Source organism: Suncus etruscus, chromosome 15 (genome assembly GCF_024139225.1).
Source record: "Suncus etruscus isolate mSunEtr1 chromosome 15, mSunEtr1.pri.cur, whole genome shotgun sequence".
Taxonomy (NCBI): Eukaryota; Metazoa; Chordata; class Mammalia; order Eulipotyphla; family Soricidae; genus Suncus; species Suncus etruscus.
The window spans coordinates 88,332,043-88,357,204 of NC_064862.1; the positions used below are offsets into that span (position 1 = coordinate 88,332,043).

At 52.5% G+C, this 25,162-nt stretch overlaps 2 protein-coding genes across 2 annotated transcripts; one reads left to right on the forward strand and one right to left on the reverse strand.

Annotated features, from left to right (window-relative positions):
• Positions 1 to 95: 95 nt before the first annotated feature.
• On the reverse strand, positions 96 to 10,243 carry MPND (MPN domain containing). The gene is made up of 13 exons (XM_049789300.1): positions 10,222 to 10,243; positions 9,814 to 10,103; positions 8,272 to 8,508; positions 6,518 to 6,650; positions 4,946 to 5,030; positions 4,660 to 4,756; positions 3,993 to 4,065; positions 3,832 to 3,908; positions 2,436 to 2,604; positions 2,268 to 2,338; positions 1,238 to 1,327; positions 551 to 643; positions 96 to 234 (listed from the first exon to the last, which is right to left on the reverse strand). Exons 1-13 carry the CDS (start codon positions 10,226 to 10,228, stop codon positions 148 to 150), a joined length of 1,509 nt encoding a protein of 502 aa, XP_049645257.1. The 5' UTR covers positions 10,229 to 10,243; the 3' UTR covers positions 96 to 147.
• A 5,951-nt stretch (positions 10,244 to 16,194) lies between these two features.
• STAP2 (signal transducing adaptor family member 2) lies at positions 16,195 to 24,891 on the forward strand. Its single transcript, XM_049788312.1, has 13 exons — positions 16,195 to 16,299; positions 18,812 to 18,883; positions 19,038 to 19,157; positions 19,661 to 19,717; positions 20,308 to 20,403; positions 20,991 to 21,130; positions 22,160 to 22,229; positions 22,312 to 22,414; positions 22,518 to 22,592; positions 24,079 to 24,243; positions 24,337 to 24,414; positions 24,504 to 24,551; positions 24,827 to 24,891. Exons 1-13 carry the CDS (start codon positions 16,195 to 16,197, stop codon positions 24,889 to 24,891), a joined length of 1,194 nt encoding a protein of 397 aa, XP_049644269.1.
• Positions 24,892 to 25,162: the final 271 nt, after the last annotated feature.

The window sequence follows — 25,162 nt, forward strand, 5'->3', positions numbered from 1 at the left end:
GCAGCCTCCTGCCTGATGTGTGTGGGGCAGGGTGTATGTTCGTCATCCCCACAGCTGCAGGGAAAGGTCCCCAGGTGCTGCTGTCCAGACCAAAGTGGGGACTGTAGGCTTGTCTCCTTTATTATTGGGCCACGGGGGACCCCCAGCTCAGCACCCCTGCTTGAGGACGCTGTACACCTGCTCCAGCGCGTGGCCCAGACCCGGGTCCTTGGACATCCTGCTGCCCAGCGAGATCTGTGACATGTAGGGGGCACAGCTCAGGGCCCACTGAGACCCCACAGCGCCCCACCCCAGCTAGCCCACACCCCTTCCATTCTGGGGCTCACATTCCAGCTCCCGCCCCTGCACCCTGGCAGCGCTTTGTTTCCAACAAGAACCCACATTACAGCTGCCTTTGTCCCCACGCCTGAGGCCTTACCCACAGTGTCCCCAGGCTGGTCCCTAGACATCCACCAGGCCACATGCCTCGGGCTGACCAAAGCCACAGGTCCCCCTACCCATCACCCCATGAGGCCTCAGCGGGGCTGGTCGGGGTCTCTCTGCACCGCACCTTGAGCTTGTCGAGGTAGCTGTGCTCCTGGCTCCAGGGTTCTTGGAATCTCACGAGGTCTGGGGCGCCCTTGTAAAAGTCCACCAGCAGCATCTAGGGGGCAGGGGGCGCACATGGAACTCCCAGCTCCAGCAGGAGGCACTCTGCACCTAGTTAGGAGGGTGTCTGGCAGCAGGTTACACAAAGCCCTGGATTAATGTGGCTAGTTGCCATCCACGAAGCCAAGACCCCAGAAGATAGAAGTGGGGATTCGGGTGATGTTAAGCACCACAGGCGTCGGCATTTATCCCAGTAACCCCTGGCCTGCATGCACAAACATGTCTGCACTAGCACAACCAGATACCTAGCAAGTTCCAGAACAGCACCCTTGGGCCAGGTGGGTGAGGCAGGGCAGAGGTGGGAGGGACAAGGGCAGAGCCAGAGCCTCGGGCACTTCTGCCCCATGGTCCAGGTCCTACCCCCTGGGTCTGGGCTCTTCCCCTATGGACTAGGTAACACCCCTGGGGCCTGGCCCTAACCCTAGGATCAGGTCCTACCCTCTTAAGTCTGGCTCTGTCCCTATGAGGGCCAGTTTCTACCCCAGGTCATCAGTTGGGGTCATTTCCGCCTCTGCTTCCCAGAACTCCTACCCCATCACTCATCCAACTCACCATGCCCGGCGCCCAGCCCAGGGGCGAATGAACTCACCATCTCGTGAAGGATGTCATTGGTCAGGAAGCTGTCCTGCACATAGGCCATCTCCACGTCCATGGGGATGCCATAGTCACTGGGCCTTTGCTGGCAGGGATACGGACCTGTCACCCCCCTGGCCGGACAGCAGGGGGCAGCCAGAGAAGTTGACTCCAGGCCTGCCCCTTACCTGCCATCAGGGGATTCTGGGCCTCTAAGGAAGACGAGGGGCCACATCTGGCCCAGCCTCTCACACACAGAAGCTGAGAAATGCGAACTTGGCCCTGAAATTCTTCTAAGCTCATTTCTTTCTTTTGGGGGACCACGCCAGGCAGCACTCAGGTTACTCCTGGCTCTGCACTCAGGAATCACTCTAGCTGATTCTGAGGACCATATGGGATGCCTTAGATCAGTAGTCCTCAAACTTTGGCCTGTGGGCCACATATTGTATTTGTATCTGTTTTGTTTCTTCATTGCAAAATAAGATATATGCAGTGTGCATAAGAATTCGTTCATAAGTTTTATTTTTACTATAGTCAGACCCTCCAATGATCTGAGGGACAGTGAACTGCCCCCCTGTTTAAAAAGTTTGAGGACCCCTGCCTTAGATGAAACCCAGGTTGGCCACGTATGAGGCAAACACCATCCCTGCTGTGCTGTGAGCCCCTAAGTTCATTTTTGATCCTACACAGATTCAGCAGTAAGACGGACAGAGTTTATCTTGCCTTTTTTTTTGGGGGGGGGCAAACATGGCGTTACTCAAGGCCTCCTCATGGGTCCATACTCAGAGATCAATGCTAACCATATAGGGTGCCGGGAACTGAACCTGGGTCTGCTGCATCAAACGAAGCGCCCTCTCCTCTATACCCTCTCCAGCCCCCATCTTCTCTTCCCAGCCCCTTTGCTCCCAGAACTGTAGTCACACAGACTGTGACCTGGGCTCCCCAACTGACTCCAGAAATGGACTCTTTTCCCTGAACCCTGGCTAGCCCCTCCAGGCTACATTCTGCTCAGTCTGGCCCCCACCCGTGTTCCCAGCCCGACCCACCTCGGGAGGTGGCATCACCCAGAAAGGCGCGATCTTGGACTCAGGGCCCGGGTTGCCAGAGTAGTAAGGAGCTGCGGGAAGAGCGAGAAATGGGGGGGACTGTTGGGGAGCAGGGGGGTTCGCCTGTTCCCAGGATGCCACCTCCCAGCTCCCCATCCAGGCACTCACAGCACAGCAGGGCCAGGCAGGGCTGGAAGCCGTTGCTGGAGCCCTGCAGTCGCAGCTGGTAATCCATCTGCGTGTCGATGTCCTGCAGCGAGGGCAGCGCGGGGCTGTGCGGGTGACTGTGGTACCAGCCCACCAGGGACAGGCCCCGCAGCAGGAGGCTCTGATAGATCTGGGGACAGAAGGGCATCCTGTGCATGGGCCCACCTGTCCTGCACCCCAGGCTCCACCCATATACTTGGCCATGCCTATATGGCCACGCCCACACAAGTTCTGCTTTGCTGATTGGCTCTACTGCATCTGCCCCACCTTCTACCACCTGTGGTCCCGCCCACACGCTTGGCCCCGCCCTGGACACGCCCCCACTGTGTGGCCCCGCCCGCTCTGGTCCTGCCTCGCTGAAGGTTCTATCCTGCGCAAGCCCCTCCCTAGACCACATGTCCCCGCCTACACTGCTCAGCCAGCTCCCAGGACCCCACCCACATGCTTGGCCACGTCCACAAGGAATCCTGCTTTGCTGATTGGTTCTATACTGCATCTGCCCCACCCTCTACCACATGTAGCCCTGCCCACACCCTCTGGCAAGCCCTGGCCCCGCCCACACTGCCCAGCCAGCTCTCCATGGCTCCACCCACAGCTTGGCTCCGCCCACACCCTCTATGTGGCCCTGCCCATACTGATGCTGCTTTGCTGATTGGCTCTATCCCTTCAAGTGTGGCCCCGCCCACTGTAGAAAGGCTCCGCCCCTACGAGAGGTCTGACTTTAACAATGTCTCGCTATTAATGTACTATTAGTGTTAAGAACAACGGGGGCGGCGAGGTGGCGCTAGAGGTAAGGTGTGTGCCTTGCCAGCGCTAGCCTAGGACAGACCGCGGTTCGATCCCCGGCGTCCCATATGGTCCCCCAAGCCAGGAGCGACTTCTGAGCGCATGGCCAGGAGTAACCCCTGAGCATTACCGGAAGTGGCCCCAAAACCAAAAACAAAAAAACCCAAAAACATTAAGAACAGCTAATGTGGGGCTCTTTATTGGAGGGGCACAACAGGCAATGCTCAGATAATACTCCTGACTCTGTACCCAGAAATTACTCCTGGCAGGCTCGGGGAACCATCAAGGGACCATATGGGATGCCAGGGATTGAAGTCAGGTCGGCCACAAGATGCAAGGCAAATGCTTTCCCCGCTGTGCTATGGCTCCAGCTCCAGATGTGGGCACAACATACTCAGAGAGGTGGGAACTGGCTACAGAACAACTGTACGGAACAACTGTGAGAGCCCCCCATGGCCTCACTATGGAGTTATGGGGAAGAAGCACCAGTGGTCACCCTCAGATGATTCAGCACTAACATCATGGGATACACAGCTGTGGACACCCAGATGTCCCCCCAATCCCCACTCACCTCCTCTTCCGTGGTGGCCGCAGTCTCCACGTCCCCCAGCCGGCTCCGACAGGGGAAAGCTTTTAGCACAGTGAGCACTGCATGGAGGAGGGATAAAAAGTGTGAGAACAAAGGCCCTATCTCCAAAATATCCTCCTGTTCACCGAACCCCAAATACCCACTCTGGCTGTTGATGTCCCAGCGGCCTCCTAGGTACCCCACGACCTCGCTACGAGTCAGGTGGCTGTGAAAATCCTGAAAGATTTGAAGAAAGTGGGGAGACGAGGAGAGAACAGTTCAGACTCCCACCAGCCTCCCATACACACTGGATTTGGGGTGGTGGTCCCAGGTGTTTCCATGCATGATAAGGACCATCCCACTCCCTTCAAACATTGAGTACAGAGGTGAAGGTGCTGGCTTTGCTGACCCCAGTTCAAAAATCCTGGGTACCACATGTGTTCTCCCTGAACACCACCAGGGGGCGCACCTGAGCAGAGCCAGGAATAACTCCTGCAGAGTGGGACCTACAACCTCAAAATAAAAAAAAAATTTTTTTTGTTTTGTTTTTGGGCCACACCCTGCGGTGCTCAGGGGTTACTCCTGGCTGTCTGCTCAGAAATAGCTCCTGGCAGGCACGGGGGACCATATGGGACACCGGGATTCAAACCAACCACCTTTGGTCCTGGATTGGCTGCTTGCAAGGCAAACGCCGCTGTGCTATCTCTCCGGGTCCAATTATTTTTAACTGCCTACTATTTAAAACTAGTAAACATAATCCTTCCTCTTGGGGAACAACGGGGACCCCCACCCACTGCCCCAATCCACACAACCCCCAGCTGGAGCACACACCAAGAGGAGTAGCACATTGCTAGACATGGCCACATTGAAGGGCTGGAATTTGTTGATGGCCGCGAAGGATGTGACTTCCACGAGAGTGTGGGGGTTCCTGCCAAGGATAGGAGGGGGCACACAACCTCAGGACATCCCAAGATGCTCCTTCACCCCCAAACTCCCAGGACACTCCTTCACCCCCAAACTCCCAGGACACTCCTTCACCCCCAAACTGCCTCCTCTGCTCCCCACCACAGCCAGTTCTAATGGGAAGGAGGCTAGGATAGACTTGGGGAGTCTCTACCTGGCAGAGTCACGGCTTCCCAACATGCAGTAGCGCACTGGTACCTGGATCTTGTTTTCTACTCGTTTCCCAAGGAGTGTGGTCTCTGGAGAGGTAGTGGGGTGGGGTGTCGAATTGGAAAAAAGAAAGAAAGAAATGAAGCATCATCCCTTCAACCTGGAACAATTATGAAGGGAGAGCACAAGAAACAATGAAATTAGGGGGCCTGAGAAATAGGACTCCTAGGGCGTTTGACTTGCGCATGGCAGATTCAAATCCAATCCCTGGTCCCCTGAGATTGCCAAGAATAATCCCTGAGCATAGAACCAGAATAAGACCTGAGCATCAAGTGAAAGGTAAAAAAGAAAGAAAGATGGGGCTGGCGCAGTGGTGCAAATGATAGGGCGTTTTCTTGCATGCGCTAACCTAGGAGGAACCACAATTCAATCCCCAGGCGTCCCATATGGTCCCCCAAGCCAGGAGCGATTTCAGAGCACATAGCCAGGAGTAACCCCCGAGTGTCACTGGATGTGGCATAGAAAGAAAGAAAAAGACAGAAAGAAGAGAGAGAAAAAGGAAGGAAAGAAAGAAAGAGAAAAAAAGAGAGAAAGAGGAAGAAAGAAAGAAAGAAAAGAAAAGAAAGAAAGAAAGAAAGAAAGAAAGAAAGAAAAAAGAAAAAGAAGAAAGAAGAAAGAAAGAAAGAAGAAAAAGAAAGAAAGAAGAAAGAAAGAAAGAAAGAAAGAAAGAAAGAAAGAAAGAAAGAAAGAAAGAAAGAAAGAAAGAAAGAAAGAGAAAGAAACCAAAGGTAGCCTTAGGAAGACAGGCAGAAAAATCAGAGCAGGGCCAGAGAGATAGCATAGAGATAGATAGGGCATTTGCCTTGCATGCAGAAGGACAGTGGTTCGAATCCTGACATTCTATATGGTCCCTCGAGCCTGCCAGGAGCGATTTCTGAGAACATAGAATCAGGAGTAACCCCTGAGTGCTGCTGGGTGTGACCCCAAAAAATATATATATAAATCAGAGAGCAGAGCGAATAGGTAACCAACAATGAAATTATAAAGCTGGCAGCGAGCTCTGTGCTCCAGCTGAGGGATCAATCTTGGAAAAGGCTTGGGGGATCTCCCCCCAATATTGAAATTTAGGGGAATAAGATCAAAATTAGGCAGCAGAGTTAGGAAATTAGCTGCTTTTCGTTTTTTGTTTTGTATGTGTTTGTTTTTTTTTTTTTTGGGGGGGGGGTTTGTCCACACCCTGCGGCCATCAGGGTTATTCCTGGCTCTATGCTCAGAAACTGCTCCTGCCAGGCTCGGGAACCATATGTGATGCCGGGGATTGAACCCAGGACAGACCCGTGACACTAGTGTTCAAGGCAAATGCCCTATTGTTATGTTATCACCCCGGCCCCACTGTGTATGTTTTTTGTTTTGTGGGCCACATCAGGCGATGCTCAGAAGTTACTCCTGGCTCTGTGCTCAGGGATCATTTGTGGCAGTGCTCAGGAGACCATATGGGATGCCAAGGACCGAACCTGTAGCCACTCTTCTTGCATGCACTCAGAGATCCTGGGCACCCCTGCCCCTTGCCTCTCACCAGGGTGGGCGGCCTCGGGGGGCATCTTTAATGGTGCCCTCCGGCTCTTGTCTTCTGCTGAGACCCCTGCCAGGACCTCTTCTTCCTCCTCCTCCATCAGAAGGTCGTCCTCCTCCCCTTCGCTAGCGGGACTCTGAAAGAGAAGAAAGAGGCTCAGCCGGGGTGCCCATACCTCCCCTCTACCCCCTCCCCCCCCAAATGCACCGAGACCTCAGGCTGCTTCGGCTCCTTCTGTTCCCCCAGGCGTCCACGAGAGGGCAGGAGTGAGCCGAGATTCTGAACTAAACGCCTATTTTATTTATTTATTTATTTATTTATTTATTTATTTATTTATTTATTTATTGCATCTGTCCTGTTTCTGATGCTGTTTCTAAGCGGCTGTTGTTCCTGAGGTGGGTCCCCTAATCTCTCTGAGCTCGAATCTAACCAGGAAAACAGTGCTCTTCATTCCTCTACTGAGATCTGACATGTTTGCAAGCCTTTCGCTGCCTCTCCTTCCTTCCACTGAGCAAGCCCCATCATAGGGCTGATTTTTTTTTTCCCCTCTTAAATTCTCCAGTAATAGAGGCCGGAGCAATAGCACAGCAGGGAGGGCGTTTGCCTTGCACGTGGCAGGCCTGGATTCGATCGTCAGCATTCCATATGGTCCCCAGAGCCTGCTAGGTGTGATTCCTGAGCGCAGAGCCAGGAGTAACCCCTGAGCACCCCAAGCAAGCAAACAAAGAAAACCCTCCAGCAATGGGAGAGATTTTGCTTTGCAAGCAGCCAATGCAGGTTTGATCCCCAGAACCCCATAAAATCCCCTGAGCATTGCCAGAGTGATTCTTGAGCACAGAGCCAGGAGTAACACTGAGCATGGCCAGGTGTGACATCCAAACAAACAAATCCCTGGGTGTCTCAAGTGTCTCATACAGCTCCTACATAAATTTGCCTGCTCCAAAGTGGTTTCTTCACCTACCATTGGCCCTGACCTCCTTGCTCAGGACAGAATCTCTGTAGCCCTAACCTCTGGCCAGTGAGCAACTCCTACCAGCTCGACTTTCAATGAATGGGTCATGAAGGGGTCTTTGGCTCGGACACTGAGCACAGGCTTTGTATATGGGAACCCTGGGTCTAATTGGCATGGTCTGCTGAGCACTGAGTTAGGAGTAGATCCCCACCCCAGCCAGAGGTTTGACCTCCCCCCCCCAAAAAACCATAGTCTGGAGACCACCCTTTGTGCCACCCTGGTTTTGGTTTTATTTTTCTCCCTTCTTAGATGACTAAGATGCATTCCTCCACCTTGTGTTTTTCCTGAAGTAGCCACTAGGGGGCATGTGAGCCCTGAGTCTAGACATGTCTTTCTGTGTCCCCTAGACTTTTGGGACAAAAAGCAAATCCTCAGGGCAGGAGAGATAACATGGAGGGAAGGCGTTTGCCTTGCATGCAGAAAGACGGTGGTTCGAATCCCAGCATCCGATATGGTCCCCTGGGCCTGCTAGGAGCGATTTCTGAGCATAGAACCAGGAGTAACCCCTGAGTGCTACTGGGTGTGACCCCAAAACCAAACCAAAACAAAACCAACAACAAAAGAAACTGAATCTCAGAACGGAAATCACGTATTTACCCACTGGAGATGCATCCCACATATGCCAACATCTCTTCAGCATCTTGGGAAAAAACATTCCCTTCACCTTAGGCTAACCATAACTCCTCTTCATCCTTCAAAGCCCCACCTCTCATGCCTTCTCACTCCTTAGCCATCTCGGACACACCTCATCGGTGACAGCTGCCGGCATGTGGAGCTGATGTCGCCGGAGCCAAGCAGCCTTGTACTTGTCCAATTTCTGTCCCTTGTACTTGACGGAGGCCCAGCCGCAGCCTGACTTCTTGGCCGGGTTCACCAGCTTCTTGCAATGGGTGGCCCAGGCGCTGGGGGAGTTGAACACCTGCCCTGTTTCTTGCCACACGATCCTGCCATCTGGCTGCAGGTCCCCCATGAACTTCTTGCCCTACAGCGACAAGAGACAGGTCATACCAGATCCTGATACTCCCTGAAGATCATCCTTCAGGGCCTCTAAAAATAGGATGTAGGAAGCTTTGTAAACTCCCTCTTCAGCACTACTGGTATCCTGGAGCCCACCACCACTCCAGGTCCACTAGATGTGGTCCCTCACCAAAGCAAACAACCCAAAAAAATAAATAAAGAGAAAAAAAGAAAGTCCTTTCCTCCAAGAAGTCTTCTCTGACTGCACTCTGCTCTCCAGGGGTTGGCACCCTGGTCCCATTCTATATGGCACCTTTATCCGTCCTGGTAGAGTCTAGATTCCCCACTTCATAAGCTGGCACTCAGGCCGGTGCTCAACCGCAAAGCTGCCCCTTCACTTCACCAGCCAAAATATGGTACTGACAGCAGGTGCATATTAAATAGAAACGGGGTGACAGACACTTTGGAAGGTGCCCAGAGCAGAGAGAAGAGCCCCCCACCCCAAGCCAAGCATGTAGGGAACCCACATAGAAAACTGGCCAGGTGATACAGAAAAAAAAAAAAAAAAAAAAAAAAAAAGCTGGATCTTTTCTGCTTTTCTGCACCTGGTTTTTTCCTTTGTGAAACAAGCGGAGTATTCGGGGCTGGGTAGGTGGCGCTGGAGGTAAGGTGTCTGCCTTGCAAGCGCTAGCCAAGGAAGGACCGCGGTTCGATCCCCCGGTGTCCCATATGATCCCCCCAAGCCAGGGGCGATTTCTGAGCACATAGCCAGGAGTAACCCCTGAGCATCAAACGGGTGTGGCCCCCCCCCAAAAAAAAAAAAAACAAGCGGAGTATTCACTGAATAATATTCTCCCTTGGGGCTGGAGCGAGAGCGAGCACAGCAAGGAGGCCAGTTTGCCTTGCTCGCATGGACCCAGGTTCAATCCCCGGCATCCCATAGGGCCTCTGAACCTGCCAGGAGTGATTCCTGAGCGCAGAGCTAGGAGGAACCCCTGAGTGCTGCTGGGTGTGGCCCCAAATCAATAATAATAATAATGACAATGATGATGATGACCATCACCTCATCACCATCTCCCCTACATGGGCCAGAGGAAGAGCACTGCAGAGAGGGCATTTTGCCTTGCAGGAGGGAAGCCAAGCCCGCATTCCATGCTGGCATCCCCTAGGGTCGCCCCCCAGCCCCCAGGCAGCAGCACCACCAGGAGTGGAGTGATGATCCTGGCCCCAGATAATCTTCTCCCCATCCTGCGTGCTTCAGTTTCCCCTTCCATTCCCGGGGGTTCCCCGGGGGCCTGGCCGGGCCAGGGCGGTGGGGGCGCGCGCTCACCAGGTAGAAGATGGACAGGACCCCCACGCCGGGCTCCAGCAGCGCGTCTTTGAGGAGGACCCGCAGCGTCACCGCGCGCCGGGTCAGCGCGCTGCAGCTCCCGGAGCCCACCCCGACCCCGACCCCGGCCCCGGCCCCGACACCGCCGCCTCCGCTGCAGCCACCGACGCCGACGCCGCGCGCCACGCCCGGGACCGCCGGCCGCTCGGGGTCCTCGGCCTCCGCGTCGTCCTCGTCCTCCTCGGGCGCCTCCTCGCCCGCGCCGCCCGCCGGGGACAGCGACTCCGGAGCTGCGGGAGCGAGCGATCGACAGGGCTGCAGCAGCCCCGGGGGCCGGCCCGATGCCCAGCCCGGAGCCGCCCTCGCCCCGGCCCTGGCCCTCGCCCGCCACCCCCGGGCTCCGCGTACCGGCCATGGGCGCTGCGCCCCGGACCCCGCGCGCCCCGGGCCCTTTCTTCCCGCCACGTGACGCGGCTCCGCCCCATGGGGCCTCTTATTGGCCGCGGCCCGTGGGCCCGAGGGGGGCTCGCCGCCGTGGCCAGCGGGGAAACTGAGGCAGGGGGCCTTGGGCACCTTCTCCAGGTGGTCACTGTGCGCCCAGGGCGCACCACGCTAGGGGACGGGATGCCCGGGTTTCTGCTTCCAGGAGATGAAATGCTCCCCCTCCAAATAGCCTGGACAGAGGGGAAACTGAGGCCCGCTGATGTATTTCTTGAAGGACCCCCCTGGGAGCGCGCTGGAGGCTGCAAATTCCCCTTCCCACAAGCAGGGATTTGGGTGTTTTGTTTTGGTTTTGTTTTGGTTTTGGGTCACACCCTGCAGCACTCGGGGGTTCCTCCTGGCTCTACGCTCAGAAATCACTCCCGGCAGGCTTGGGAGACCATATGGGATGCCGGGATTCGAACCCCCGTCCATCTGCCTGCAAGACAAGCGCCCTACCTCCATGCTATCTCTCGGGCCCCTGTTTTGTTTTTTTATTTTGGGGGTTTGTATACACCCAACAGGACTCAGGACTGGCTCCTGAGTTGGCATTCAAGGTAGTGTTCGATGATGGGTGGGTGAGTACCCGGTGGGCACCCCCATGGGATGCCCAGGATCGATCCCGTATTGCCTGCGCGCATGGAAAGCGAACCTCCTCCCTTTTGTAGATTTCACTCCAGCCCCAACAGTGTTAATTTCATTGCCTCTTGGCTTTCCTTTGACGGATTCCATGATTGGTCCGGAGCAGAAGGCGTCAACCAATCATAAAAAGACAGTATTTTCATTAGCCAATCAGCACGGGCTGCACTCTAGCCAATCAGATTCTAGACTTCTGCTTCCGCCAAACGGGGCGGGTTATTCTTCAAGCAGCCAATCCGCGATAGATGCTAATCTCAAGCAGCCAATCAGAGGAAGTCCCGCCCTAGCGGGACTGCGACGCAGTCCCGCCCCAGCACTCCTTCCCCTCCCCGGCATTCACTTGGGCGGAGTCTGTTGGGCTTGGCGCGAGGTGCGAGCCTCTGTCCTTTGTCTGTGGCCTGTTGTCTCGGGACCTTTGCACCGAGGCTTAGAACTTCCTCCCGGGGAGTTGGCAGGGTTGGAAGCTCCCAGGGGGACTGCCCTGGAAGTCTCCTCTTCTGGGCCCCAGGTTGGCAGGAGGGGGGCAGGAATTCCATCCAGGAAGGGCCAAAGTCAAGTGTCTCCCCAACACACACACCTTCCAAGGGATCCAGCAGCTGGGTCCAATACCTGCACCCCATGAGAGGGTAACTGAGTACCTGCCAGGAGTGATCCCTGAGCCTGGAATTAAAAGAAAACACGAAACAAAACAAACAAAACCCCCCTGAGCCATTTGTAACCATCACCTCAAAAAACAAACAAAAACCAAAAATCAGAGCTGGGTAAATGTAAGTTTTTTGTCTTTGTCTTTTTTTTGGGGGGTAGGGGGTCACACTCGGCAGCGCTCAGGAAGTTCCTCCTGGCTCTATACTTAGAAATCGCTCCTGGCAGGCTCGGAGGACCATATGGGATGCCTGGATTCGAATCACCTTCCTTCTGCATGGAAGGCAAACGTCATACTTCCATGCTATTTCTCTGGCCCCTGTCTTTGTCTTTTTTGATTTTGTCTTGGGCCACACTAAGGCCTTACTCGTGCCTCTGGACTCAGGAACCACTCCTAGCAGGCTTGTGGGGCGGAGGGAGGATCCTATGGGATGCCCAGGATTGAACCCAGGTCGACCATGTGCAAAAGAAAACTCTCTCCTCCCTGCTGTCCTATCACTCTGGCTCCGAGTTACCTTTTTTTTTTTCCTGTCCAGCCCAGAAATTCTTTTGGTCCCACTTTCCCGACTCTAACCCTACCCCTCACATAACCAGATCTAGCCCGCATCTTTCCAGGCCTCCCCATTGTCCTTGATAGAAACACTTTAAACCATTCTTGTTACTTATCACGTGGCACCTCTTTTATGGCAGATTCTTTTATGAGCTTTATTATGGTGACAGCCGGTGAAATTGCCTTGAGTAATATAATTTCTTAGATCCCATACACAATTGATTATTTGCTTCAGATATAAAGTACAAACTCACTAGCTTGATCTACTTATGAAAGAAACACCTTGTGATATAGTTCTGTCCCCACCCAAATTATTATTATTTATTGATTGATGCTGGAATTAAACCCAGTACTTCCAACATGCCCTAAGTACTATGCCACTGAGCTATGTCCCTGAATCTTGAATTAGTGATTTATCTTATTGGTTTGGGAGATATACCCAGCAGTGCTCAGGGCTTAGTCCTCTTCCCCCCCCCAAAAAAAAAATTGAACCTGGAGGGCTGGAGCAGTGGTACAGCGGTAGGGTGTTTGCCTTGCACACAGCTGACCTAGGATGGACCGAGGTTCCATCCCCCAGTGTCCCATATGGTCCCTCAAGCCAGGAGCGATTTCTGAGCACAGAGCCAGGAATAACCCCTGAGTGTCACCGGGTGTGGCCCAGAAACCAAAACAAGAAAAAAAGAAATTGAATGAACCTAGATTTGAGCTCTGGCATTCCATATGGTCCCCAACCCCACCAGAAATAACTTCTGAACACAGAGCCAAGGGAAACCCCTAAATTGCCATGTGTGACTCAAAAACCAGAAAAGAATTTTAAAATAAAATAAATAGAACCTTTCCCAATTCATTACCTGGAACATACCAAAATCAGACAAGGGGAGTAAAATCATAGAACTCTACAAACCAGGACAAACCAGGGATGGGAGAAATAATTCAGTGAGGAGGATGCTTGCCTTGCATGTTGTGGCTGACCCACACACAGGATCCCTGGTACCCCATAGGGTCTCCCAAGCCTGCCAAGAGTGATTTCTGAGTGCAGAGCCAGGAATAACTCGGAGTGCCACTGGGTATGTGTGACCCAAAAACAACAACATAAAAAGCTGCAAACTGGGGCCGGCGAGGTGGCACTACAGGTAAGGTGTCTGCTTTGCAAGCACTAGCCAAGAAAGGATCGAGGTTCGATCCCCCGAGTCCCATATGGTCCCCCGCAAGCCAGGGGCAATTTCTGAGCGCTTAGCCAGGAGTAACTCCTGAGCACCAAATGGGTGTGGCCCGAAAAAAAAATAAGCTGCAAACCAAACCAAAGAGCCGCAAAATTTTACATGAATTTTGATGGGAAAAAAATTTAAAAACAAATGAAGGAGTGGAAACAACAACACACACGAAAGAATTGTTACCAGGGAAAATTTTTCCAAGAGGAAGGGCCGGCTCAATGGTCGGAAAACAGTCCAAGGTAGACCACCCACTTCCTTTTTTTTTGGGGGGTCATACCCAGCAGCACTGCCGTGTGACCTCCCCAAAAAAAACCCAAAAAACAAAAACAAAACATTCTCTTGTTTTGCTTTTGCTTTATTTTTGTTTTTGAGCCACACACGGCAGTGCTCAGAGGTTACTCCTGGCTCCATGCTCAAAAATCGATCCTGGCAGGCTTGGGGGACCATGTGGGATGCCAGGACTTGAACCAACGACCTTCTGCATGAAAGGCAAACACCCTATCTCCATGCTATCTCTCCGGCCCCGACCACTCACTTCTGTAGCGGGCAGTAAAATGTTTCTCTAAACAGGGGCTGGAGAGATAGCACAGCAGTAGGGCGTTTGCCTTGCAAGCAGCCAACCCAGGATCAAAGGTGGTTCGAATCCCAGCATCACATATGGTCCCTGTGCCTTCCAGGAGCGATTTCTGAGCAGAGAGCCAGGAGTAACCTCTGAGCACTGCCGTGTGTGGCTCAAAAACAAAAATAAAACAAAAGCAAAACAAAAGAATGTTTTGTTTTTGTTTTTTGGGTTTTTTTACTCCTGGCTCTATGCTCAGAAATCAATCCTGGCACGCTTGGGGGACTATATGGGATGCCGGGATTTGAACTACCGTCCTTCTACATGCAAGGCAAATGCCTTCCCTCCATGCTATCTCACTGGCCCCAAAACAAAAGAATGTTAAATAAATTAAAAAAAAATTGGAGGGGCCGGGCGGTGGCGCTAAAGGTAAGGTGCCTGCCTTGCCAGTGCTAACCTTGGACGGACCAAGGTTCGATCCCCCGGTGTCCCATATGGTCCCCCAAGCCCAGGAGCAACTTCTGAGCGCCATAGCCCAGGAGTAAACTCCTGAGAGTTACTGGGTGTGGCCCAAAAAACCAAAAAAAAAAAAAAAATTGGAGAGACAGTACGCAGGGGAGGGCACTTGACTTGCCCACAGCCAACTTGATTTCAGTCCTGGCATCCTACATGGTACTCCAAACCTCACAAGGAGTGATCCATGAAGTACATAGTCCAGGAGTAAGCTCTGACCACCACTATGTGTGGAGCAATAGCACAGTAGTAGGGCATTTGCCTTGCACATGGCTGGCCCAGGACAGAACCAGGTTCGATCCCCGGCATCCGATATGGTTCACTAACCCTATCAGGAGCAATTTCTGAGTGCAAAGCCATGAGTAACCCCTGAGTGCCGGCCAGGTGTGGCCCAATAACTAAATGGAACAAGCAACAACAACAATAAAAGAGGGTCGAAGCTGAAAACTATCCAGGCAAAGAAGGAAGTCCAAGATTCTATGTTCATGAAGTAATGATTACAAGATAGTTAAACTGGAGCTGGAGATGATAAAATTGAGCGGGGAGGAGGGGATTTCCACTTGCACTCAGCTCATCTGGGTTCGATTCCCAGCATCCCATAGGGTCCCCTGAGCAAGGCCAGGAATGATGCCTGTGCACAGGGTGTGACCCCCAAAATCAACCAAATCCAAGGTAACCAAACTGGTGACTTCATCCACAATAGAATTACAGCTAGGTTGCAATCCCCAGTCATGTCCCAATTATCTTTTTCTAATTAATTAATTTGATTGTTTAGGTTTTTTTTTTTTCTGGGCCCACACCTGCAGTGTGGATGGATGGCTTCTGGCTCTGAGATCAGAGATCATTCTTGGCAAGGTTCAGAGGCCCCTAAAGGGGTGCTACCGAGGTCAACCATATAAAATATAAATTTATCTATAAGTACAGACCAAGATCTATAAATAACATCCAGATGGAAAACTGAGACTTTTGGAGTTTCTATTTTTCTGGGAGGTTTGTTTTTGCTTTGATTGGTTTTGGGGGGCGGCCCACCAGTCAATGATGCTCAGGGATGATTCCTCCTGGCTCTGTGCTCAGGAAACATTCCTGGTAATGGTCATGGGACCCTATGGGATGCCGGATATCGAACCCAGGCTAGCTGCATGGCAGGCAAAAACCCTCCCTTCTGTGCTATGGCTTTATCCCAAGGACAGGTTATAGGGGCCTGAGTGATAGCACAGAGGGGAGAGCATTTGCCTTATATGCGGCTGATCTGGGCTCGATTCCCGGCATTCCACAGGGTCCCATGAGCACTACTACCAGGAGAAACCCCTGAGTGTTGCCAGGTGTGGCCCCCAAACAAACAAACAAACAAACAAAAAACAAGGACATTACTCTGTAATGCTCCTGTTTGTTCCTTCCTTTTCCTATCCCCACTGGCACATCCAAACATCTTCCACTTCCAGGCCTGTGCTTAGACAAAGTGCACAGTCCACCAGGGCGCCCGGTGCCTCCCACTTCTCTGCTTCCTCCAGGCAGCCTTCCAGGAGTATCTCAGGGAAAAAGGGAGAGGCCTGGATTTTCCCTGGGATCCTTGGACTCCACTCACCGGGGCTCAGTCCCCGCCCTGCACTGTGTTGGCAGGGGAGGGAACTCTCGGGAACTGACAGAGCGAGATAGAGTGAGACAGAGGGAGACAGCTCCGGAAACTCCCTGAAACCTGTTTCTCTGCTTCCTTGGCCCGGCCCGGCCCGGCTGGCCAGGTTGCCCGCTGCCGGGAAAAGGCCAGGCTAGAACCCCGGGCCGGCATGGCCACAGGCCGGAGCACCCCCACCAGCCCCCCAAGCCCAAGAGGTGCCCAGCGATCTCACTATCACGAGAGCTTTGTGGAGAAGAAAGGACCCCAGGATCAGGTAACCCTCCACTTGCTGTCTGTGCTGGGCAGCACTGGGAAACTGAGGCTAGTCTCTGAGCCTTCCCCCCCCTGTAGGCAGATGGGCATGGGGGATGTGTGGAAAACCCCTGTTACTGACCTGTCTGCTGTCACTCTCTTTGATCCGTATCTGTCATCTGTCTCTTGTCTCTGCTTGTGAGTTCTTAGTTTTGGACCTTTGTTTATTTTATTTTTTGGGGGGAGTGGAATTAGGGGCCTCACCTGGGCAGTGCTCAGGCCTTATTCTGGCTCTGTGCTCAGGGATCACTCCTGGCAAGAGTTCAGGGGACTCTAAGGATGCCCCATACTGAACCTGGGTTGGCTGTGCCCAAGATCCGTGTCCCTTCCTGCTGGAAATATCAATTCAGTTGCATAATTTATTCCAGCTCTTCCAGGATTTGGCTGTTCCTGCCTCCCCCAAGGACTTGGGGGTTTTCTGGTTCCAATGTTACCCCTTTTCCCCTTCTCTGCCCCCACTTCCTCCTTCAGCCTGAGTGTAGGATCAAGGGCAGGACACTGTAAGGGGGCAGATACGGGGCATCAATGGAACCTGTGTGTGAGTGCATTGTGTGTGCTTCTGTGTGGAAGTCTATAGCCTGTGTGTGTGTGGTTCTGCCTATGTGTATGTGTATCATCTCTGTGTGCCTCTGTGGCTGGTATTTTTTTTTGTTTGTTTGTTTGGCTTCTGGCCCACACCCAACAGTGCTCAGGGCTGTCTCCTGGCTCTGCACTCAAGGATCAATACTGCTGGTGCTCAGGGCCCAGATGGGATGCCAGGGATTGAGCCCCTTTCAGCATCCTGCAAATCAAGGCCCCTCCTTGTTGTCCTATCTCTCCAACCTAGTACGTATATTTGTGTCTGGATGTGTCCTCAAGTCACATAACTCCTAGGACAATTTCCCCCATATCCTTCCTCTGTATCTCCAAATCCTCCCTAGCTTAGAAAACAGTTAGTGGTTTAGAAACACTATGGTGCAAGCAGAGTTAGTTTTGTGGGTAAACACTGTGGATGGGTGGATAGAGGAGATGAAGGCAGGAGAGGTAATAGGGAGAAAAGAATTGATGGGTGGAAGGAAGAATAATGATGGAGGGGAAGATATGTGGGTGCATAGATGGGAACATGGATGGGGTGGATGAATGTGTAGGTGATAAATGAAGAGAGAAAGAGAAGACTGGAAAGATGATGGAGAGATATGCTTGATGGGGGGTGGGTGAATGGATAGAAGAGGAAATGATTGGAGAGACAGGTGGTTGGGGGAATGGATCGTCGTGTCTGGATGAAGGGATGGGTGGATAGATGGATGGATGTGTGGGTGATGGACAAATAGATGGATGAATGGGTGGATGGATGAGTGGATGGGTGGGTGGATGGATGGGTGTATCAATGGATGGATGGATAGATGGGTGGATGGATGGGTGGATCAATGGATGGATGGATTGATGGGTGGATGGATGGGTAGATTGGTGAGTGAATTGATGAATGGATGAATGGGTGGATGTATGGGTGTATGGAGGGATGGATGGATAATGGATAGATGGGTGTATTGGTGAGTGGATTGATGTATGGATGGATGGTTGAATGGGTGGATAGAGGGATAGATGGGTAGATGTAGGGATGGATAGATAGATCGGTGGGTGGATGATGAGTAGATGGATCAGTGGGTGGGTGGGTGGATGGATGGATAGATGGATCAGTGGGTGGGTCAGATGGATAGGTGAATTGATGAATAGATGATGTGTGGGGAGTAAATGAATAATCACAAATGGATGAGGATGGATAAGTGAATGTATATAAGGATGAATAATAATGGCTGGATAAATGGCTGGATGAGTGTGTAGATGAATAGATGGAAGACGAATGGATGATATAATTGATGGATAAATCAATGTATGAATGATGAACAGATGAATAAATCAATGATTGATGGATGAATGGATGATGAATGAATGAATTAATGATGATGAACAGATGAATGAAACGATTGGATGGATGAATGGATGGATGGAGGAAAGGTTTGATGGGTTGGTGTTAAGAGATGTATGAATGGATGGGTGGATGGGTAGGTTATGAACAGATGGATGGATAAATGGATGGATGGATGAAGGAAGGGATGGATGAAGGAGTGGATGGATGGGTGATAAACAGATGGATGGAACATTATGAAGCCGCCATATCACCACAACTCTTCAGCTGATTTAATGCAACTCACTTCCTCCCTCCATTATTTGTGAGTCTTCCATTCCGAGTTCCCTTTGGCCTTAGAGAATATAACAGGCCAACAGAAGTTGGGCCGTAAAATGGTAAGGTCTCCTGAGGAGGTAACATCGGTTGAAAGCACTTAGCCAAATGATGAAAGTCTATCTTTTATTTACACCAGTGTAGACTGGAAGTCACAGAATCCAGACAGCAAGAAGAGCCAGTGGAAAGGTTCTGAGGCCATGTGGGACTTCACCAAATCACCACTTTCTCATTCTCTATCTCTGCTCCCCAGGATTACAAGAAGTTCTGGGCAGGCCTCCATGGTCTCACAATCTATTTCTACAATAGCAATCGAGATACCCAGGTAAATGTGGGAGTGACAGCTACCCTCCTAGCCTGGATATCAGGAATAAAGCAGAGGTGTGGGGAGCGGGGTGTGGCTAAGCCAACGGCTCGATGACCCAGGGCAGCTGAGGGGTATCAGGTCCAACTCAGCCCTCCTGCTTTTGCACCCCCAGCACGTACAGAAGTTAGATCTAGGAACATTTGTGAAGCTTCGAGATGAGCCCACTCCAACGTTCCGAGACATTAGCATCTATTTCAGCATTGTTCTCCGGTACCAGGAGGTCAAGTTCAAGGTAGGCCCCTTGTGGAAGGGCTGGTGGGAGACTCCACAGTGAGTGCACCATGAGCACGATACCTGTGCTCTCAAATATGACATAATAACTCTAACCTGAATAACATAGATGTCTTGGCAACAGAGACTGGTTTTTCCTTGGGTACCATTTCACTATAGATGGAAGCTCATGGGCACGATTTTTTATTGTTTATTTTATTTATGGGGGAAGGGACACAACTTGATTCATGGGACAATTCGTAGCTCTGTGCTCAGATGCGCTCTCTGCTGGTGCTCAGAAGTTATTCCTGGCTCTGTGTACAGAAGCGCCCCCTGGTAATGTTCAGGGGTTATTTCTGGTGTGTGTGTGTGTGTGTGTGTGTGTGTGTGTGTGTGTGTGTGTGTGTGTGTGTGTGGTGGAGCCTCAGCTTCAAGCCAGCTCTACAGTGTACTTGACTGAGTGCAAGGCCTTTTCCTCCTGTACTATCTCTCTGCCCCAGTGTTCTCTTTATTTTCCCTCCCTAGGTGGAGAACCTGGAGTCTCGCGAGATGTGGAAAGGCTTCATCCTGACTGTAGTGGAGGTCAGAATGCTCTGCTCCCCCTCCCCTTTCTTCTCTTCTTTCCATCTCTTATTCCTCTTTATGAGCATTTAAATGTTAACCTGGGGCCCGGAGAGATAGCACAGTGGCGTTTGCCTTGCAAGCAGCCGATCCAGGACCAAAGATGGTTGGTTCGAATCCCGGTGTCCCATATGGTCCCCCGTGCCTGCCAAAAACTATTTCTGAGCAGACAGCCAGGAGTGACCCCTGAACACCGCCAGGTGTGGCCCAAAAAACAAAACAAAAAAAATTTAAATGTTAACCTGGTAACCCCAAAGGTAAACATATGTGATTTCTTTGACCCACACTGTCTTAAAAATCTACAAAGTCCCTGCCATCTTTTACTGCACATACGCACACACATCTGCCATCTCTTAGCATACACACACATTCATGAATAATTTCCCTCCCACCTTCTGCATCTTCCTGGCATGAGCATTAGGCATTTATGCAAGACCCAGACCCCGATTTCTGCGACCTCAGATCCGTCCACATTTTGGCCTCCCTGAGTCTCTCTGTGACACGGGTTCATCTCACCTGTTCCCTCAATGTCTTTCCCGGTCTCCCTTCAGCTTCAGGTCCCCTCAAACCTCACCCTACTACCCGGGCATTTCTACATGATGGCCGAGGCGTTGGCCAAAGAAGAAGAGCGACGTTCACAGGAGATGCCCCGCGTGAGACACCCCTCTTTCCTGGGAGAGATTCTGCGAAGGGAGTGTAGTGGGATGCATATGGTCGGGGTGGGCAGTGAGTGGAGTCTACAGAAAATGGGTCCAGAGTGTAGACCCATCCCACAGGGTGCAGTGATTTTTTCCATTCTGGGAGGCTGGGAATGTTGGGGGGTCCTGGGTACCTGGACATGGGTCTGGGAGGCAGACCTATTGGCAGTCCTATTGGTAAATTTAGGTGCTGGGACTTTGGTCTGGGTCCTGGGGTACAGAATAGAGTCTGGGGAGGTCAGAGAAATAGATAGTACAGTGGGGAGGGTGTTTGCCTTGCAAACCCAGCTGCCCTGGATTCTGTCCCCGGCACCCCATATAGTCCCCCTGATTCCCATCAGGAGTGACTCCTGAGCACAGATTCGGGAGTAATCCCTGACCAGGTTGGGTTTGGGGGCCATTTGGTGGGCGGGGTTATACGAGGGGGAAATCACTGGGATTATGCAGATGATGCGTGCACCCAGGGCGGGATGGGGCTGGCCGGTTTAGGTGCCCTCAGACCCTGCCAGCCTCCCAGATGGTGACTCGTAACCTGCCCCAGGTGTTACCTGAACGTGACCCGGCTGCAGGCACAAATGCTCCTGGACCACTTTCCTGAGTGTGGAAACCTGCTTCTACGCCCCCGTCAGGATGGCACAGGTGGCCTGTCAGTCACCACGCGGCAGATACTCAACGGGTAGGAAGCTCTCTTGGGATTGGTTTAGGAGATGGGCTGGCCAGGATTTGGGTGGGGAGGAGCAGAGTCAATGGGAGGGTTCCAGGGGCAGGGCCAAAGTGAATTGGCGTGGCCACTGCAGGGGCCGGCTGGCTATACCTAGAGTGGGGCCTACCACCAGGGGCCAAGTCAGATCCTGAGTGGGGGGTCTGGACATTAAAAACAGGACAAAGCCTTGTTCAGGAGGGCACATAGATCCTGTCAGACCTCAGGAGTCTGGAAAGGTCCAATTTCGAGATGGGAATGCTTGCCATGGGCAGGGTCAGGCCATGTGGGTAGAGTCATGGCCTCCAGAGGTGGAGCCATTACATAGTCCTTTGCGATAGCCAGGCTTAGTCAAAGTGGTAACAGAACTCAAGACAAAGCTGGGCCTTGGCCTCCTGAGGTAGATAGAACCCATTGACCTTTAGTCCCAAACACTCCAGAACCATGCCAGCACCCTCTATAGTTTACCAGTGGATTAAGGTCTCCATGGAGGTGGAGCAAGGTCAAGGGGCAGGGCCAGATAAGGGGCAGAGCTTTGACTTGAGCCAGAACCGAGGGGAGGAGCCAACAAAAGGGGCGGGGCTTTAACCTGAATCAGGAACAATAAAAGGGGCATGGCCTTGACCTGAGTCGAGAATAAGAGGAGGAGCCAAGGCAAGGGGCGGGGCTTTGGCCTGAGTCAGGTCACAGGGGAGGAGCCAATAAAGGGGGCGTGGTTTTGGTCTGAGCCAGTGGCAATGAGAGGGGCCAATAAAAGGGGCGTGGTTTGAACTGAGTCAAGAATAAGGGAAGGAGCCAATAAGGGGTGTGGCTTTGGTCTGAGTCAAGGATAAGGGGAGGAGCTAAGGCAAGGGGCGGGGCTTTGACTTGAATCTGGACCAAGAGGAGGAGCCAAGAGAATGGGCGTGGTTTTGACCAGAGTCAGTATTAAGGGGGTGGAGCCAGTACAGGGGGTCGTTAGCTTTGACCTGAACCTGACCCCTCCCTTGACCCCTGACCTTGCAGAACCCCTAAGATCCTGCACTACAAGGTGAACCTGCGAGGTTCTAAGTATGAGATCGACGTGGAGGAGCCCGTGAGTTCGGGGCCAGGGTCCTGGGACAGGGTCTGCGCCTACTCCCCAACAGATTCTAATGGCGCCCTCTGCTTGCCCCCAGTTCTTCTGCTCCTCCCTGGAAGAAGTGGTCAACTATTTCGTGAAGACCACCAACAAGGCGCTCTTGCCCTTCCTGCCGGACGAGGACTACGAGAAGGTGCTAGGTGGGTGTCACCTCAGCAGCTCCTGCCTCCCCGCGCCCAGTGGGAACCCCCTGAGTCAGCCACTGGCCGCGGCGTCTCCTCCAGGCCGCCTTCTCTGTTCCAGGCTACCCAACAGCGGATAAGGAGAACGGCGAGAGTGAATGGGTTGTGCCCTCGGCCACCAGAGCCCCGAACCCAGGTGATGCCCCCTCTTGTTACTGCCCATAATGCCAAGGGACAGAGTCTGGGAGATGGGGGATCCACCTACATACTACACGGATCCAGAATTGTACTCAGAGGTGCAGGGATCCTGAAATTGCCCACGGCCCTGTCCCATAAGGGGTTCCAAGTCGGACATACACTCCAGAGAAAATGCAAGAGATAAATGGGGGCAGAAAGATTAGGAGAGGGACCAGAGTGGTGGCGCAGGTGATAAGGCATCTGCCTTGCACGCACTGACCTAAGACACACCCGGTTTCGAGCCCCCAGCATCCCATATGGTTCCCAAGCCAAGAGCGATTTCTGAGCATGTAGTCAGGAGTATACCCTGGGCATCACTGGGTGTGGACCAAAAACCAAGAAGAGACAGACACACACACACACAGAGAAGGCACTTGCTTTGCATAGAATAGGTCTGCCTTTCCTTAGCACATCACATGGGGTGCTAAGCACTGCCAGGAATCACTCATGAGCATAGCATGGCCCCCCAATCCCAAACAAACATAAAAAACAAGAGTTAGAGGGCTAGGATTGGAGCTAAAAAGCTCTTCCCTGGGCCCGGAGAGATAGCACAGCGGCATTTGCCTTGCAAGCAGCCGATCCAGGACCAAAGGTGGTTGGTTCGAATCCTGGTGTCCCATATGGTCCCCCGTGCCTGCCAGGAGCTATTTCTGAGCAGACAGCCAGGAGTAACCCCTGAGCACCGCTGGGTGTGGCCCCAAAACAAAACAAACAAAAAAAGCTCTTCCCTTGCACCCAGCCAAACCCGGTTGGACTCTTGGTACTATATATGGTTCCCCTACACACACACACACACACACACACACACACACACACACACACACACACACACACACACACTAATCATTAAGAGTGATCTTTGCTGGGGCCAGAGTGATAGCACATGGCTGACCCAGATTCAATCCCAGGCATTCTATATAGTCCCCAGAATTTAACAGCGGTAATTTGTTGTTTTTGGTTTGGGGGCCACATCCGGCTACATTCACGAGTTACTACTGGCTCTGGGCTCCGAAATCGCTCCTGGCAGGCTCAGGGGACCATATGGGATGCTGGGGATCAAACCCAGATCGGCCAGTGCAAGGCAAACACTCTCCCCACTGTGCTATCACTCTGGCCAAGTTGGCACATTCTGAGGGCCCTGTCAGTCTACATATTGTACACACTCCACGGTAGAAATCCCTATGCACCCCTTTATTGATCATTGATCCATGCTAGCACATGGGAACAAACAAGTGTCCAAGCACAGCCCACTGCATGGCGCTTTGGGTACAACTGCTGTTTTGGGGGACAATACAAGGATATTCACCTGTATTGTGTGGGTGTCTGGGTTCCGTCACCCTGGAACACCAATGCGCAGGGACACGCCCCTTCCCACTCAGTCCACGGACCCGCCCACTCATGGCCCCGCCCATAGGGGGTGGTCTCAGCCTTTTTTCCCCTCTTAGGGCCTTCACCCAGTGTCCCTAAGGTTATCCCACAACCCCGGCTCCCCATAAGCAACCCGGACCAGTCATTCTCACCACCTGTTCTGCCACGGATACCACAAGCAGAGGAGGCCTACGTGATCCCCATTGCCGATGGCGATGATGACAGATACGTGAATGGGGATGGTAGGATGAATAGTGGGTAGGGTGGTGGCTGAGAGTTGAGGGTCTGGGGAGCAAGCTTATGCCAGAGCTGACCTGTCAAACTTATCAACACAGCCTCTCCCCCGAGTCGGCCAGTCGTCCCGGAGTCCAAGACGCCCAGAGTTCCTAAACCACTCGCAATGCCCAAGCCAGGTTAGGAATGAGCGCATCCTTGCTTCCCGAAATCCTTCTTTCATGCAACGGATGGCCAGCCCCCCAGCCCTTATTCCCTTCTTCCCCAGATCGCAGAATTCTTAATGCCAAGACGAAGCCTCCCTGTCTTGTAGTGGGTAAGAGGGTGCTGGGGGGCCCTGGGGGGCAAGGAGGGTTCATGAACTCAGTCACATAGAAATCCCCAATCCAGGGCCTCCCACTTGGATTACTGCTCCCCATATCTCTTTGCACTGTTACCTTTCTCCTTTGACTCACAACCCATTGCAATTCCTGGGTGGATGGCAGGGTGGATGTGGGGGTGGGGACTCAGAGGGACAGTCCCAGAACCTTAGTTCTCTAGTGCAGCTGAAACCTGGGGTCCCTTTCCCCTTTAATTCCCCATGACTGACAGATATGAGTACGGAGCTGGAATTGATACTGCAGAAAAGGCGAGAACACTTGGCTAAAAATTCTTGAGGCTGTGAACCTGCCAGGCACCTGCTGCTCCTCCTCCCAAATTAAAACCTTCAGTAACCTCAGGATTGTTGCATTTCATTGAGCCTTTTGCAGGGGTGTCCTGGGGGTGGGGCAGATAAAGGGATCTCTGATGCCTGCCCAATGCTCTTCTCTGTATCATCCACCCCGCATGCTTGTCTCTGCATGGAAAGTCCATTTCTGGGGAGAGAGCCAGAGGGCTGAAGCATGTTTGGTTGAGAGGTGCAGGGTGTGAGCTCATAGGATGCAAATT